A 16,288-nucleotide genomic window follows, 5' to 3' on the forward strand; every position below is an offset into this window, starting at 1 on the left:
AAAATCAAAAAGTTACTAAAAAAACATGCTCCCAAATGAGGCCTTAGGGCTGGTTTGGCAACTAAAAAAAAAGTTAAAAAATCAAAAAGTCATCAAAAAAGTTAAAAAATTATTACTATTCACCAAAAAAATATAAAAAAATCAATATACATAATATTAAATACCAATCAACTTCACGGCAGCCTATGTACAGACCTGAAATTATAGGAGTGAAAGGAAAAAAATAAAATATTACATGTGTATTTTCATTAAATTGGATGGTAAAGTTGGGCCCATGGAGGCCCACCACGGGTCCCTTTTTTCTAATCGGAACCGTCAATATGTAGAACTCGTCGAGTACTATATGCCTGTAAAAAATCATGTCTATCGGATATCACTAACTACATGATCAAATCAGTTTTGTATAAAAAATAGATGGTGTTATAATTAACATGTGAAAAAAAAAAACACGATCAGATAGCTATCGATATTCAATGAACGTGATTTTTAATAAGAATATAGTACTCGAGGAGTTCTACACATTGTACGGTTCCGATTAGAAAAACGAGACCCGTGGTGGGCCCCCACGAGCCGAACAACACCGTCCAATCAAAGGCCAAAAAATAGGCAATCTTTTCCCATATCCTTTTCAGCTGAGGCACTGTCCAACTGTACGGATTCATTAATTATCTTCTCCTATACACTTATTTATACAATATTTTAATACACATTTTTTCATAAAAAGTTAAAAAATTAACTCAAACATCCATATTTTTTTTCTCAACTTTTTAGTAAAAAAAAAAATACACTTATTTAAAACACCCCAAACAACTTAAGCCTTTTTGGACATATAAATAAGCATCGTATTAATTTATTTTAGTCATATTATTGACATATTTTTTCACGTATTTTCATTATAAATAAAAGTGTCAATTTATAAATCATATTCAAAACAATTCTTAGGGTGTGTTTGGTAACGTTTACGTTTTCAGTTTATATTACAAAAATTTTATAAACTGATTTTTGTTTATTTTTTGTTTATTTTTAGAAAAACATAAACTACAAACGTGTTTGGTAATTGACAAAATATTTAAAAAAATTTAAAAATATAAAAAAGAATAAGAAATGGCAAGTGGTGGCAAGTGGCGGCAGAAGACGGTGGTGGAAAGTGGTGACGGTGGGTGGTGGGTAGCTGGTGGCGGACGGGTGGTGGTGGTGGGTGGGTGGGTGATGGTGGCAGGTGGTAGCGAGTGGGTGGTGGTGGTGGCAGTGGTGGCGGGTGGTGGGTGGTGGTGGCAGGTGGGTGGCGGATGGCGAGTGGTGGTGGCAGGTGGTAGTGATGGGTGGGTGGGTGACGGTGGCTAGTGGTGGGTGATAACGAGTGGGTGGTGGTGGCAGGTGGATGACGGATGGTGGTGGGTGGGTGACGGTGGCGGGTGGTGGGTGGTAGCGAATGGGTGGTGGTGGCGGTTGGTGCGTGGTGGCGGTGGGTGGTGGCGGATGGGTGATGGGTGGGTGGGTGACGGTGGCGGGTGGCGGGTGGTAGCGAGTGGGTGGTGGTGGTGGTGGCGGTGGTGGCGCGTGGCGGGTGGTGGCGGCAAGTGGGTGGCGGGTGGTGGTGCTGCTGGATGGGTGGGTGACGGTGGCGGGCGGTCGGTGGTAGCGAGTGGGTGGTGGTAGTGGTGGGTGGTGGTGGCAGGTGGGTGGCGGGTGGGTGGTAGGTGATGGTGGTGGTGGTGGTGGTGGTGGTGGGTGGTGGCAGGTGGGTGGTAAGTGGTGGTGGCAAGTAGGTGGCGGGTGGTGGTGGCGGGCGGTGGATGGTAGTGACGGGTGGTGGGTGGTGGCGGGTGGATGGCAGGTGGGTGGTGGTGGTGGTGGTGGCGAGGGGTGGGTGGTGGTGGCGAGTGGGTGGCAGGTGGGTGGTAGCTGGTGGTGGGTGGTGGTGGCGGAAGACGGTGGTGGAAAATGGTGGCGGGTGGTGGCTAGTGTTGGGTGGTAAAAAAAAAAAAACTAAAAACTCAAAATGGAAACACATTTTTTGTAAATCAAAAATTTTACCAAATAAGTTTTTATTTGAATTTTTTAAATTTTTATAAATATAAACAGAAAATTGAAAACGTAAGTATTACCAAACGACATCTTATTGTTTCTCTTTTCTTTTGCCATCACACCAAGGATAAAAGCTTCAATATAACAGTAATATTAAATCATTATTAACATTTGTTATTGTTGCCAATATACATCTGATAGTTATATGCATAAATTTACCCATCTCATTTAATATTTTATTATTAAATAAAATATTTCGCATCAATGACGACCCCAACATTGAACATTTGAATCAAAAATAATAATAATGATAATAAAAAAGTATAAAATAATTTTTGTTAATCTACCTTGTAATCAAAGGAGTCAAAGTCGTAAACATGGATCTCAAACTCTAAAAAAAATAAAATAAAAAATATTGAATGTACTTGGAAGATTGCTCCATATTAATTATTGTTCGTTATCTGTCTTTCAAAGTACCAATATAAAAATAATAAATTAATTAAACCAATAAATACAAAACGTGTAAATGGAATTGCTCATAGAGAAGGAACAGAAAACCATCCAGGTAATAACTAAACATCACCTTCTGAATGTGAAAGATCTGGTACCGTGTCCGAAGTCAATAGACGGAAAACATAGGAAGTTTTATTACGATTATGGAAAATATTTGAGGGTCACAATTTTTGTGGTTACAATGGCTCAAAACTGTCAAAACGACGTCGTTTTACCACAATTTTTGTGGCCACAGCGACGTCGTTTTGACAGTTTTGAGCCATTGTGGCCACAAAAATTGTGACCCTCTAGCATTGTTATACTATTATTTACGTAATGTTTTAAATTAATTATGTGCTAAAAAACTTTATAACTGAGATATATTGACACTCTTTTCATACAAACAATGCAATATGGTAATATGGAAGTATCAAATAATTATTTTTATTTTTTTATGTTTTTTATTTTTTTTTGAAGGATATCAAATAATTATTGAGTGGTTTCAGATTATCCATGTGATACTCTCAATTAACAGTGTAGCTGTAATAGTGAATTCTAATATTGATCCACCATGTTAGTTAGTTAGAAACAATGAGTAACTCTTTTTGCAATTTCTCATTAAATAGAGAAATGCCATATAAACAATAGAAAATGTTATGGACCTTGAAATTGTGTCTTGAATTTTACCCTAAAAGCGAGGTGGGTGATGCATATTGTTGATAAATTATGGTATTATAGGGCTAATCAATAATTTTCCGAATAATAAGGACTTTTACCCAAAAGTTGTTCCAGATTTTCAGATGTTTCAGATTTTCAAAATGACTAGTGTGAATAGTTTTGTTGTTGTGGGTCATTTCATGAATTTTTTTTTTTATCACCGGATATTCGGGTAAGCTTACGTATAACTTGATTAACATCTATGCGAAACGCCCCCTTCCATATAGATCGGACATACACACGGGCCACTACAAAAAATTAAAATTTTAAAGATCAAAATTTTGAGACAAAATTATTTTTTAAAGACTAAGGCTCTGTTTGTTTGTATTCCCAAATCAATTTTCTACGTGTGTTTTGGAGCATCATGTTTGGTTACGTTTTCAAATCAATTTTCTACACTCTCTGCAGAGAACTCTACGCACACAGGCGTGTTTTCTGTCCACCGGATGACCACCCGGTAGACCACCCGGATGACCACCCGGTAGACCACCCGGATGTCCACCCGGATGTCCGGCTGATTTCCAGATTTTTTTTTTTTTTTTTTTTTTTTTTTTTTTTTTTTTTTTTTGCAATTGATTTACATAATCGGGACAAATATTTTCTGAAAATTTTTAAATTTTTTATGTGCTTTAAAATAATTTTGAATTGTATATTTAGTTATGAGTTGTAAATTTTTGTATCACATATCAAATGTCACATCAATAATTCCCCACTCAAATCAAACCTCTTTTCCAAAACTATTTTCAAAACTCTTTACCAAACAAATTTTCTACACTCAAATCATAATTCCACAACACACAAACTCAAAATATAACTCATATTCTCAAATCACATTTACAAAACTCTACCAAACGCTACCTAAATATTTTTGTTGCGAAAAGTGTTATTATTATATTTTTAGCAACGAAAATTGAATATTAGTGATGAATTATTATTTTTTTATGACCAAATTTTTTGTCTCAAAAAATAAATCATTTTGAAATCAAATTATTTTTTCTCTAAAAGTTTATTTACTAGTGATATTTTCAAAATTTTTTCACTAAACACTACTAGAAAACAGGGCTTTTGAGTCGGCAGCGTGCCGTCGCAAATAGCGTATTTGCCGACGCAAAAACTTTTTGCGACGGCGTTTCGACGGCAACTCAAGGGACGAAAATGGTGGGGTCGCAAAAAGTTTTTGAGTCGACAATCTGCCGACGCAAAAGGTTTTAATTTTTTGAGACGGTAGATTGCCGACTCAAAAAGTGGTTAAATATTTTAAAAAATTTAACTCATAATTTTCTCGGCTCCCAAGTTTTGAACACACACCATTTGGACAATTTGACCTGAGGTCCCCGCACTAAATCCACTTCACCACCATACCTCTTTCAAATATTAAACGAGATATATATTATTTATAGTATATACACTCAATATTAATATAAAAATATATGTATAAATAAATATATTTATTAAATATAATCAAGTAAATATATATATCTTGGCTATAAATTTTTTTTTTTGCTACGGCATCAGTTGCCGACACAAAAAGGTCTAATTTTTTGCGTCGGCACAAATTTGCCGACGCAAAAGGTCTATGCTGACTCAAAAGGTCTATGCTGACTCAAAAGGTCTATCTTTTGCGTCGGTAAATTCAACCGACTCAAATAATCCTATCAAATATTAATTTTTTGTGTCGGCCAACGGTGCCGACGTTAAAGGTTTGGTATTTGAGTCGGTAACTCTGTGCCGTCTCAAAAAGGCTACCTTTTGCGACGGTAAAATTTGCCGACTCAAAAAACCGACTCAAAAGGCCCTTTCTTTAGTAGTGAAAATTGTTTTTGACTTTTTAGCACGATAGTATCCTCACATCGATAGAAATTGACTCTTAAATATCTTTTATCACAAATTTTCACTTTTAGTGATAAAAATAATAATTTTTAAAACTCCTATATGTTGTGACCCTAAGAAATTGATCGATAATAAAAAATTAAAAAATTTAAAAAAACCTTCAATATTCTATTCAAAACTCACTTGGGGGTCCTACATGTAACATCGATGTGGAGCTCACCCTAATATTGTGCCAAATTTTCTTATAGAATTTGTGGGCTTTCAGAAGATACCAGCCAACCTCCTTCTTCACACATAAGCAACCGCGTTATTCCACAAATGAATATCTTATTCACGCGCACACGAAGTGCCGTAATCCTATTTCCATCAACGAATAAACCAAACGCCTCCTATCATATCCCCATTATTCAGACACAACACACATTATTACTCTATATATATCCACCACATATCAATATTAACATATATCACTTCCATTCTACCTCCTACACCATCCCCAAAACCCATCTCTCTCATTTTCTCTCATTTTCTCTCATTTTTTTTTCTCCAAAACCATGGCTGATAACACCAAACAACCACAACTAAACGGAGCCTACTACGGCCCCTCAATCCCACCCCCCTCCAAAACCTCCCACCGCCCCGGCCGCAGCCACGGCGGCTGCGGCTGCTGCGGCTGCCTCTTCGCCCTCATCTTCAAAATCCTCATCACTCTCATTTTCGTCGCCGGCATCGTCGTCCTCGTCTCCTGGCTCGTCTTCCGACCCAACAAAGTCAAATTCCACGTCACCGACGCAACCCTAACACAATTCGACCTAAACACCACCACCAACACCCTCTACTACGACCTCTCTCTCAATCTCACCATCCGCAACCCTAACAAACACATCGGCATCTACTACGACCGCCTCGACGCCCGTGTTTATTACGAGGACCAGCGCTTCGCCGCCGAATCTCTGACTCCGTTTTATCAGGGACATAAGAATACTACTGAACTTGGGTTTGTGTTTAAGAGCCACAACATAGTGAGTTTGAATTCAGAGATTGCAAAGTATGATTCAGAGAAGAGTTCGGGATCTTATAGTATTGATATGAAGCTTTATCTTACGGTTAGGTTTAAGTTGAGGAGTGTTAAGACTCCTAAGTTTAAGCCGAAGATTGAGTGTGACTTGAAGGTTCCATTGGCGTCTAATGGGAGTGTCTCTGGCAGCTTTGAGACTGTTAGGTGTGGAATCGATTGGTAGTGTGGGTTTGGAAGATCGATTTCTCATCGATGGGCACGATTGTTCTTATTCTGATCTGCAGAGCTTATTCTTCTATTATTTTTTTATTTTTATTTTATGCCATTGAGTATCTGTTGATTCTATAGGTGATATGTATCTTTTCATTGTTCTAGGTCATAGAAACGGATACAATTTTCTCAGGTTGAGTGAGATCTACACATTTAGTAGAACTCAATCTATATGAGAGGATTGTATTTAGTTTTATGAATTTAGAATTTTTTTTTATATTTTATACATTTGTTTTGTTTATTGATATGGGATTTAGGTGGTTATGCTATAGTTTCACAGGGGTGAGGTGATGATTAGATCATTGTATTTTTTTTGATATATATACTGACGTAAATAAATAATGGCATTTACTTTATATTTTTCTCCATTTTATTATGAATAGTTTTTGTGGAAATGTGAGGTGTTTGATGTCATTGGTTTTGAAAGATGCAATTAAAATTTGGGATAACGTTCAAAGTTGTTGATTTTAAGACAGCAACAAGAAAGAAAAAAAAAATTGTGGGGATATATTCTTGTGAATGACAATACGTGGCCAATGTGATACTGAAATGTCCTGGTCATGGTGCTGATTTGATCTCAGTAAGGCCGAGGTTATTTGCGGAGATATCAGAATCTGAGATGAACGAATAAGGGTTAAGAGTCCTAGAGTAGGGGAGGACCTCAGTCTGGATAAGGATAAGGCTCCTAGAAAGTTTATCTTTATATATTTGAGAGTCTAGGATAAGCATTGAGCCAGAATCCATTGAAACTAGGCTTCTACGGGGATCAAGTCAGTACTAGCTATAAAAGTAAGGCATTCTCGTGGATATAAAGTACGCTTTTTGTATTCTGACTGGTGAGTTGAGTACTAATTGCTATCTTTGAGAGATAACTGAGTATTGACTTGATCGTCGGAGTGCCTCCGGGTGGACGAACCACCGCCGGAGTCTTATCTTTCTGTGGCCGGTTTTTTGGAGGAGATCTATTCTGCCGATGTTCTCCAACTGGGTACTTGTTTGGCAGTCTCCAGCTGGGTACTTGTTTGGCAGTGTGATCAGAAATTAACACCCACAATTTTGCACCATCTGTGGGAAAAAAAGGAGAATAGATTGCCAACAATAGATAGAAAAGAGAAGATTGGAGACGACATCCCTACTGGGAGTGGTAAATATATTGACCCTAACGTAGAGGATGATAACTGCAATGAAGAAACTCAGGATAAGAATCTCGGAGAGAAAGACGTCGGCCAGAAGGGAGACGTACCAAATAAGGCAGACCGAGGCGAATATTATAACGAGAATGACCTCCAAGTATGGAAATATAGGTGCCTACGAAGGGACGACGAGATGAAGGGAGTGGCGAACAAATTAGAAGACCTGCAATCGGTCATCAGTTTCATGATGCAGAATAACGTCATGTAGCCACCGTTTCCGTTACAAGACACGCTGATTCCAACGGCCAAGAACGATGCCCAGAAAAGGGGGCAGAAAACAGGTCCTGCAGTCCCTCAGCGTGACAAAGGAACATTCTCACCGGTCTTCATGGGAGGTCGGGCGGGGAGAGTCGATAAAAGGAGAGTCTCAGAGGACACGTCGTACCAAAGAAGCTTACACCAAAGAACATCGGCATGTTCAAGGAAATGAGCTTTTTGTTTCGACACGACTAATGGAGGGAGGTCCAAAAAGACTTATAACGACACCAGGAGTAGCGCACCAAAAAGACTGAAATCTGTTGATAGCCAAGCTCCTGGACGGACCAAGGAGGATTTAAGGGATTACCTCTAGAGGAAGCGACAAGATGCCGAGGTAACCTCTCCGGTTAAGCCGAGAATGTCATTTTCAGTAGAATTAGACAAATTTGAAGCCCCAAAAAGGTTTCACATGCCGAGATTCTACATATATGACGGTAAGTCAGACCCTAACGTCAGCTTGTATCTGAACTCAATGGCACTGTACACTGGGAATGAGCCGTTGCTCTGCAAGGTGTTCCCCTCATCCTTTTGGAAAATCGCATCAGACTGGTTTCACAAGTTGCCGAAAGGAACTATGAAAAGTTGGGAAGGCCTGGCCGAGATGTTCGTGGCCAGGTTTGTGACAACCAAACTATAGCCGTTGACGGTGGACTCCCTGATGGCTTTGAGAATTGGCCATGATGAAAGTCTCAGGGCTTATGCCAAAAGGTATTATGAGGTGTTCAATCGAATACTAGGGTGCAACCAAGGGGTGATGGTCGTGTCTTTTAAGAACGGCCTAAACGATGACTGTCTGTTTCAAAAATCACTAGCAAAGACATTGCCAAAAAGTATGGAGGAACTTATCGCCAGAATAGAGAAGTATGCGAGAGCTGAGGAAGATACGCTAGGGACAAAGGCATCTAAACAAGAGAAGAGAAATGGCTCGCCGAAACGAGGCTGAGGTAATACTAGATACAACAAGCAAGAGACAGGACTAAGAGCTGCACATGCAGTCACTACCGTATTCCGAATTCCAGTTTACAAAGTCCTGGAAAGAATTCGGAATCAGCCCTATTATAAAGCACCAGGGAAGATTCCTGGCGAATTTATGAGAAGAAATCTGGGGAAACGTTGTGCCTCCACAATGAGGATGGACATCTGACTCAGGGGTAAAGAGCCCTAAAGGCACATCTGGAAGATTTGGTAAGACAAGGTCATTTAAGGGATCTAGTAGATAAGGCCATGACAAGAGAAGAACAAGCAAGATTGCCTCAAGCACCAGCAGCACCACCTCCACCAGCACTACAACTGCAAGCAGGCGGTCCTCGAGTGATCAATGTGATTCACTCTAAGGTCAATGAGAATGAGATATGTGGGGAGACTCAGAAGGTGAAACACTTACAACATATGTATCAGGTTCGACAGAAAAGACCAGGGGCAAACGAGTGCCAGGGACCAATGGTGTCCTTTACTGAAGACGACCTAGAGATGGTGTAGCATCCACATAATGATGCTCTAGTAATATCTCTCAAGGTTGGAGAATTCTAGGTAAAGCGCATTCTAATTGACCAGGACAGCTCTTGTGACATCATGTATGTCAGATGTTACAAGGAGTTTGGCCTTCACCAAGATGATCTGGAGCAATCTAGTGGTCCAATGGTTGGGTTCAACGGAACATCGACGTGGCCCCCGGGAGCAATAAGTTTGGAGGTGTAGGCTGGCACTAAGAAGGTAAATATAGAGTTCACAATAATTGACACCCCCTCCGCTTACAATGTTATCTTGGGAAGGCTGTGGCTGTATTCAATGGGGGCCATTCCCTCAACACTATACTAGCTATTGTGGTTCTCAACAGAACATGGAATTGAGGAGGTCAGAAGGGATCAGGTGTAGGTAAAGAATTGCTCCATGGCAGCAATGAAATCCACCTGCAACGTGTGAGAAGCAAAATCAGCAGAAATTGAGGACGAGGACATGGAGGTCTTGGATGACGTCGGCAAGGAACTGGCCGACAAAAGCGAAGAAGCCCTAACAAAGATCCTGGTCCAGCAAGGGGATGAAGAGTGCTTTTTTCTTCTCGACTCAGGCTTGACCGAGGAGGAAGAAAATGAGTTAGAGGTGTTTTTGCGAGCAAACATTGAGGTGTTTGCCTGGACATCGTACGAGATGCCTGGCATCGACCCCGAGGTCACTTGCCATCGACTGAATGTAGACAGGTCGGCTAAACCTGTCATTCAACGAGCTAGAAGGCCGACCTTGATGCATGTTGAGGCAGTAGAAGAGGAGGAGGATAAATTGCTAGAGGCCAAAGCCATTCGAGAGGTAAATTAGCCAACATGGTAATCAAACACAGTTGTTGTGAAGAAGAAGAATGGAAAGTGGAGGGTCTGCGTGGACTTCACCAGTTTGAATAAGGCTTGTCCTAAGGACAGTTTCCTACTCCCCAAGATTGACCAATTGGTAAATGCCACTTTAGGGCATAGAAATATGAGCTTCCTGGACGCTTACAGGGGGTACCATCAGATAGTTATGTACCCCTGATGAGGAGAATACTGCATTTATCACCCCAAAAAGGTTGTATTGCTACAGAGTGATGCCTTTCAGGTTGAAAAATGCAGGAGCAACCTACTAGAGGTTGGTGACTAAGATGTTCAGACATCTAATTGGCAAAACTGTGGAGGTATACATTGATAACATGGTCGTGAAGACCAAAGAGCCTCAGGATTATTTGGCCGACCTGAGAGTAGTTTTTGATATCTTGAGGACATTTCGGCTCCAACTCAATGCATCGAAGTGCGCATTTGAAGTTGGGTCTGGAAAGTTCCTAGGATACTTGGTTACTAGAAGGGGCTTTGAGGCAAGCCCAGATCAGATTAAGGCAATCTTAGACTTGAAGAGCCTAACATCGGCAAAACAAGTGCAGATGTTAACTGGAAGGGTCGCAACCCTGAATAGGTTCATAAGTAAAAGTTCTGACAAATGTAAACCTTTTTTTAGTTTAGTGAAGAAGGCCACAGATTTCTTGTGGACAGAAGAGTGTGAAGTCGCCTTAGACGACTTAAAGAAATACCTGACCACAGCTCCAGTTCTCTCAAAATCCAGTACCTGGAGAGGAGCGGTTCCTATACTTGGCTATTTCAGAGCATACAGTGAGTGCAGTGGTAATCAGAAAAGAGAATGGAGAACAAAGAGCCGTATACTACGTGAAAAAAACCTTAGCGGATGCAGAGACTAGATACTTACCCTTGGAAAAACTGACACTGGCCTTAGTAATGGCTTCCAAGAAACTAAATCATTACTTTCAGGCCCACAAGATTGTGGTATTAACTGAGCATCCTTTGAAATCCCTGTTACAGCAAGGAGATCTGACAGACAGGATAGCCAGATGGGCAGTGGTGTTGGGCCAATACCACCTGAAATTCAAACCCAGAACAGCAATCAAAGGCCAAGTTTTGGCCGACTTAGTGGCCAAGTTCACACCTGGCGCCATCCCATATCGGGTTTCGTTGAGTCGCGGTCTAGGATGTCCATGTAAGCAGGAAGAAACCCAGCAGTGGATAGCAGAACAGAAGAAAGAAGAGAAACTTAGGCCCTGCGATATTTACGTCGGCAACTCCTTCCACTTGTTTGTTGATGGGAGTTCAAATCGGCAGAGAGCAGGGGCAAGAGTAGTGCTAGTATCGCCTGATAGGCGGATGCTGGAACAATTTATTTGTTTGGGGTTTAAAGGCTCAAACAACGAAGCAAAAACAATGAAAGTCGACGATGTGGTGGTCTTCTGTGACTCCAAGCTTATCGTCAACCAGGCAACAAGTGAATACGCTGCCCGGGATGAAAGAATGATGGCCTATGTAAAAGAGGTTGTCAGACTGATAGCCTTATTCCAGGATTACCGACTACAGCAAGTTAGCTGAGATGACAACAACCATGTTGATGCCTTGGCTAACCTGGTTAGTGCAATAAAATTAGGAGAGGCAAGGACAATAATGGTTGACTATTTGTTAGGCCCAAGTGTAGAACCACTGAACACAGAGTATGAAGCAATGTGTGTGGAGATAGGGACCGAGTTGGATGAATGCGATAGTAGTGTTCCTTAGAGGTGAGAATTTGCCAGATGATCACAAAGAAGCACACAAGATTAGACTGAAGTCAGCGAGGTTTAGTCTGACAGTAGAAGGACATTTCTACAGGAGGTCTTTTTCTGGTCCCCTTTTAAGATGTGTGCATCCTTCACAAGTTGAAGACTTCCTGCATGAAATACACGAAGGGGTATGCGGAAGCCACGTAGGGGGTAAGTCACTCGTTCATAGGGCCATTACTCAGGAGTATTGGTGGCCCTATATGCAGAAAAATGCTGAAGGTTATGTTAGAAAGTGTGAGAAGTGTCAGAGGTTTATATCTTTGATACATCAACCAGCAGCAGATTTAAACCCAGTGTCCAGCCCTTGGCCATTTGCCTAGTGGGGCATGGATTTTGTTGGACAATTACCTCAAGCAACTGGACAAAGGAGGTTTCTGCTAGTAGCAATAGATTATTTTACAAAATGGGTAGAAAGCTGAACCCCTTGCGAAAATTCGAGATATTGATGTAAAGAATTTCATATGGAGGAACATTATCACCAGATTTGGGATTCTGAGGGCAATCATAGAAAAATGGGTAGAAAGCTGAACCCCTTGCGAAAATTCGAGATATTGATGTAAAGAACTTCGTATGGAGGAACATTATCACCAGATTTGGGATTCTGAGGGCAATCATAGCAGACAATGACACACAGTTTGACAATAAGCTAATCAAGAGCTTCTGTGCAAAGTATAAAATTAAGAACTATTACTCTACTCTAAACTTCTCTCAGAGTAATGGTCATGCAGAAGCATCCAATAAAACAATCCTGGATGGGATCAAGAAGAGGCTGGAAACAGCAAAGGGAAAGTGGGTGGATAAGTTGCCCAATGTGCTCTGGGCATATCGGACTACGCCGAGAAGATTGACTTGGGAATCTCCATTTGCCATGGCCTATGGCACTGAAGTAGTTATCCTACTAGAAGTCGGCATCCCAGGGATCAGAACCCAAGGAGTAGAGAATGGGATTAATGAGGCATTCTTGGCCCGAGATCTGGACCTGTTGGAAGAAAAAATGGAGAGAACAGCAATTCGGCTGGGGGCATACCAGCAACAACTTTCTAGGGCTTACAACAAGAAGGTTAACCCAAGAGAATTCAAAGTTGGGGACCTTGTGCTAAGGAAGGCTGTCGGCAACAAGAAGAATCCCAGAGAAGGCAAGCTTGGCCCAAATTAGAAGGGACCTTATATAATCATCTTATCGCCGGCAATGGTGCATATCGGCTTGAGGACAGTGATGGCAAAGAGTTGCCAAGACCCTAGAACACTTACAATTTGCAGTTTTTCTATCATTAGATTTTTTTGTTTATGTTATAATTTTATTAGTCGAGGTATTAAATAAAGTTTTAATTTGGTGGAATTGAAATTGTGTGATTGGGCTGAAAAAGACCTATGGCGATGTTTCTGATTGAAACATGATGAATAACTTAGACTTTTTATATGGCAGAGTTAAATTATACTTGCATATAATAGAGTTGAACTAAGTTAGCGATGTTTCTGATTGAAACATAACGAATAACTTAAACTCATTATATGGCAGAGTTGAAATTATACTTGCATATAATGTAGTTGAACGAAATTGGGTTAACCTAGATTTGCCATGCCGGCAGAATCAAACTTAGATTGGAACTAAGTGCCTTTCAATAAAATTAACAGAGGAACAAGCTTTAGAACATTGGCTAGCCTTTGTTTGAATCTAACTTCGGCAATAAGATCATAGGAACATGCTTAATGTGAACGTAAGTGAAACTTAAGTTCACATTAGGGGGCAAGGAGCTAAAAAGTAATAAGTAATAGTTTAAAGTACTTGGGACTTGTTGAAATTTTATAGAAAAATTTACAAGTTAAAGTTAAGCCGAGATCAATTTGAAGGAAGTACACACGTATTTGCCGAGATTACCAGGTTGCCAAACTTAAAATGTATAGAAGACTGAAGTCTTGACAAAAGACAATAAGTAAAGTGGAAAGTTTTAAACAACACTTGTGAAAATATTTTTACAATGTTTTCAAGTGTTAAGCCAAGGTCGAGATGAACAAATTGAAAGTTATGTCTGAGGTACTTTACTCCGAGGAGACTATACAGCTTAATAAATAAACTGAAGACATACAAAATATTCTAAGTATGAAAGCAGTAAAGCATACAAACATACAAACACTTGAAAGAAGAAATTATAATTGCATTCAAAAGAAAAAAAAAAAGAAAAAAAAAGGCACTTCAGTCTGTAGAAGGATTACTTGTTTAGATAAAAAAAAAGGGCACATCGGCCAAATGTAGAGCTAACATTGTTCAAACAAAGTATTGCAGCTGTCCAAAGGTAAGAAGGAAAAATAGAAACAAAGAATACAAGGAAAAACAGAAATATTCTAAGTACTAAGATTGGCTTCATCGGCTGGTGGTGTTACACTCTTATCGGCCTCTACTTCGGCATCAATGTCACGCAGTGTGTCATCTAGGCTCTTACTGGAAATCTCGACCTTGGCTTCAGAAGTGGTCTTTTGGACCTCGTCCTCCTCATCCTGAGTCAAGTCCAGGACTTGCTCATTCAGAGTTAGGGACTTGGCCACAGTAGAACCTTCAGCGTCGACTTCCACTTCGGCCTCTTCGTCTCCTTCTTCTGCTTCATCTGTTTCTTCTCCTTCTTTTCCCCCAGTCTTAGCCTCAGATTGGCTTAAAGCAGGCGGGAATGGCACCACAAGTTAGCCTTCATCTCTAAGGGGAGAGTCCTCGAGGACAGCCAATTCCTTCAGAGTAGCCATCCAACCAAGGGTGTAACCCTTGTTGCATGCCTGTCTGACTTGTTTCTTGTACTACTTGCGGACAACGGCTGCTCTTTTGGCATAAGCTTTCTCGTCTGCCGCTTTGATTTCGGCTTCTTTTGTGGCCAGGGCACTTCGAAGCTCTGCTTGGGCTTCGGCAATTTTTGCTTCAGCCTCTTTTATTTCGGCTTTGAGAATCTCAACAACAGCCTCTGCAGTACCTGCCCTTTCCTCGGCTTGATCTTGGGCTTGTTTAGCTGCTTTGGCCTGATCTAGCAAGGATTTCATTTTGGCCTTGGCATTATTTAAAGACTTAAGCAAGCCAGTATCTTCCTTGGTCTTGTGGACCAACTCCTTCTTCATGTCGTTAGCCTGCATCGCAAAGGAGTGGACGTGCTAGATCACTTAGAAAAAGTGGAATGAACAAATGTAGTAAACTTTTTTAGTATGAAAACAAAGAATGGAGAGTACCAAGTGTTAGGAATTTACCAGTACAGAGTGCTACACCATAAGAGCGAAATTTTCATATTTGTTAACCTCAGCCATACGGTTGAGGTCATTGGGAAGGAGCAACGCAGTGGAGAGGGCAACGCCGACCTCAATATCAGTAGCGCTATCACTGGCTCTGACTGGCTTGTCCTCAATCATGATAGAGGGGGCCTAGGGGTCATCAGGTTTAAGAGAACCTGAGGTGGCTGTAAAGTCCGACCTCGGCTTCTTTGACTCAGTGGTTTTGGAGGGGTCAGCCTCAACAGGCCTCTTCTTGGCGGCAGAGGGGCATTTCTAAACCTCGGCTAGCTTGGATATAGGGAAAGTGTCCTCAGAGTCGATCTGAGTCACTGTTGCCTTGGCTTTGGCTTTCTTCACCCTTTTGGCTTGGCCTTTAGTTGGGATTGTGATGGTGAAGATTGAACTATGACAACATCGGGGATGTCGGCTAGAAGGTCTTTGGACGGCCTTGTTGCGTCCCATCTCATCGGTGACGACGGTGACAGTGACTCTAGTACCGAAATGGATCACTGGAAGTGCAGTTGGTGGGTTGGCTAGATCGTAAGTCGACGCCTCAATACTTCGGCGTTTTCGGCTACGAGTTTTGCCTGCGGGTGTATGCAGTAGAGCTCGATTTCGGCGTTGATGCTGGGCTGGAGGAATTAGGTGAGGAGCAGATGTCGATGGCTGCTCTACTGGGTCAGAGGTTGAGGCTTGATCAGGCTTTGGCGATGAAGTAGCAGGAGGAGTTGTTGCAAAAGGTGGAGATTTACTCTTCCGAGGGATGTCGAGGAGAGGACTCCGATATGTTGGGATATAGTTGAGGAGGATTGGAGCCTTGTGAAACTCGAGTGGCAGGCCGAGAAGGCGGACCAAGTCTTTGCTCGGCGCATAGTATCAGCGAAAATCCTTTTCTGGCTGAGGGAGAGCTGCAAAAAGAGATCATACATAAGAAACAAAATGACAAAAAGAAAATTAAAGAAAATAGGAGGGACTCTAGGGAGGAAAACTAAGTCCTTACCCCTGTTATCCCTAAAAACCTCGCGGTGCAATGGGAAGAGATGGAGTTCATCATCTGGCGCGAACTCCTAATTGCCCGAGACAATCAGGTAGTCGTCAGTCGCGCCCTTATTT

General features: G+C 41.2%; 2 protein-coding genes across 2 annotated transcripts; both read left to right on the forward strand.

The window, feature by feature from the left end:
• Positions 1-5,438: 5,438 nt before the first annotated feature.
• Positions 5,439-6,711, forward strand: LOC114277270 (NDR1/HIN1-like protein 3). Its single transcript, XM_028219154.2, has one exon. It carries the CDS (start codon positions 5,622-5,624, stop codon positions 6,306-6,308), a length of 687 nt encoding a protein of 228 aa, XP_028074955.2. The 5' UTR covers positions 5,439-5,621; the 3' UTR covers positions 6,309-6,711.
• Positions 6,712-9,762: 3,051 nt separating this feature from the next.
• On the forward strand, positions 9,763-11,702 carry LOC145803703 (uncharacterized). Its single transcript, XM_082897020.1, has 2 exons — positions 9,763-9,930; positions 10,869-11,702. Exons 1-2 carry the CDS (start codon positions 9,763-9,765, stop codon positions 11,700-11,702), a joined length of 1,002 nt encoding a protein of 333 aa, XP_082753146.1.
• The last annotated feature ends 4,586 nt before the right edge of the window (positions 11,703-16,288 follow it).

The sequence above is a fragment of the Camellia sinensis genome, chromosome 12 (assembly GCF_055761805.1).
Source record: "Camellia sinensis isolate YWXY chromosome 12, ASM5576180v1, whole genome shotgun sequence".
NCBI classification, from domain to species: Eukaryota; Viridiplantae; Streptophyta; class Magnoliopsida; order Ericales; family Theaceae; genus Camellia; species Camellia sinensis.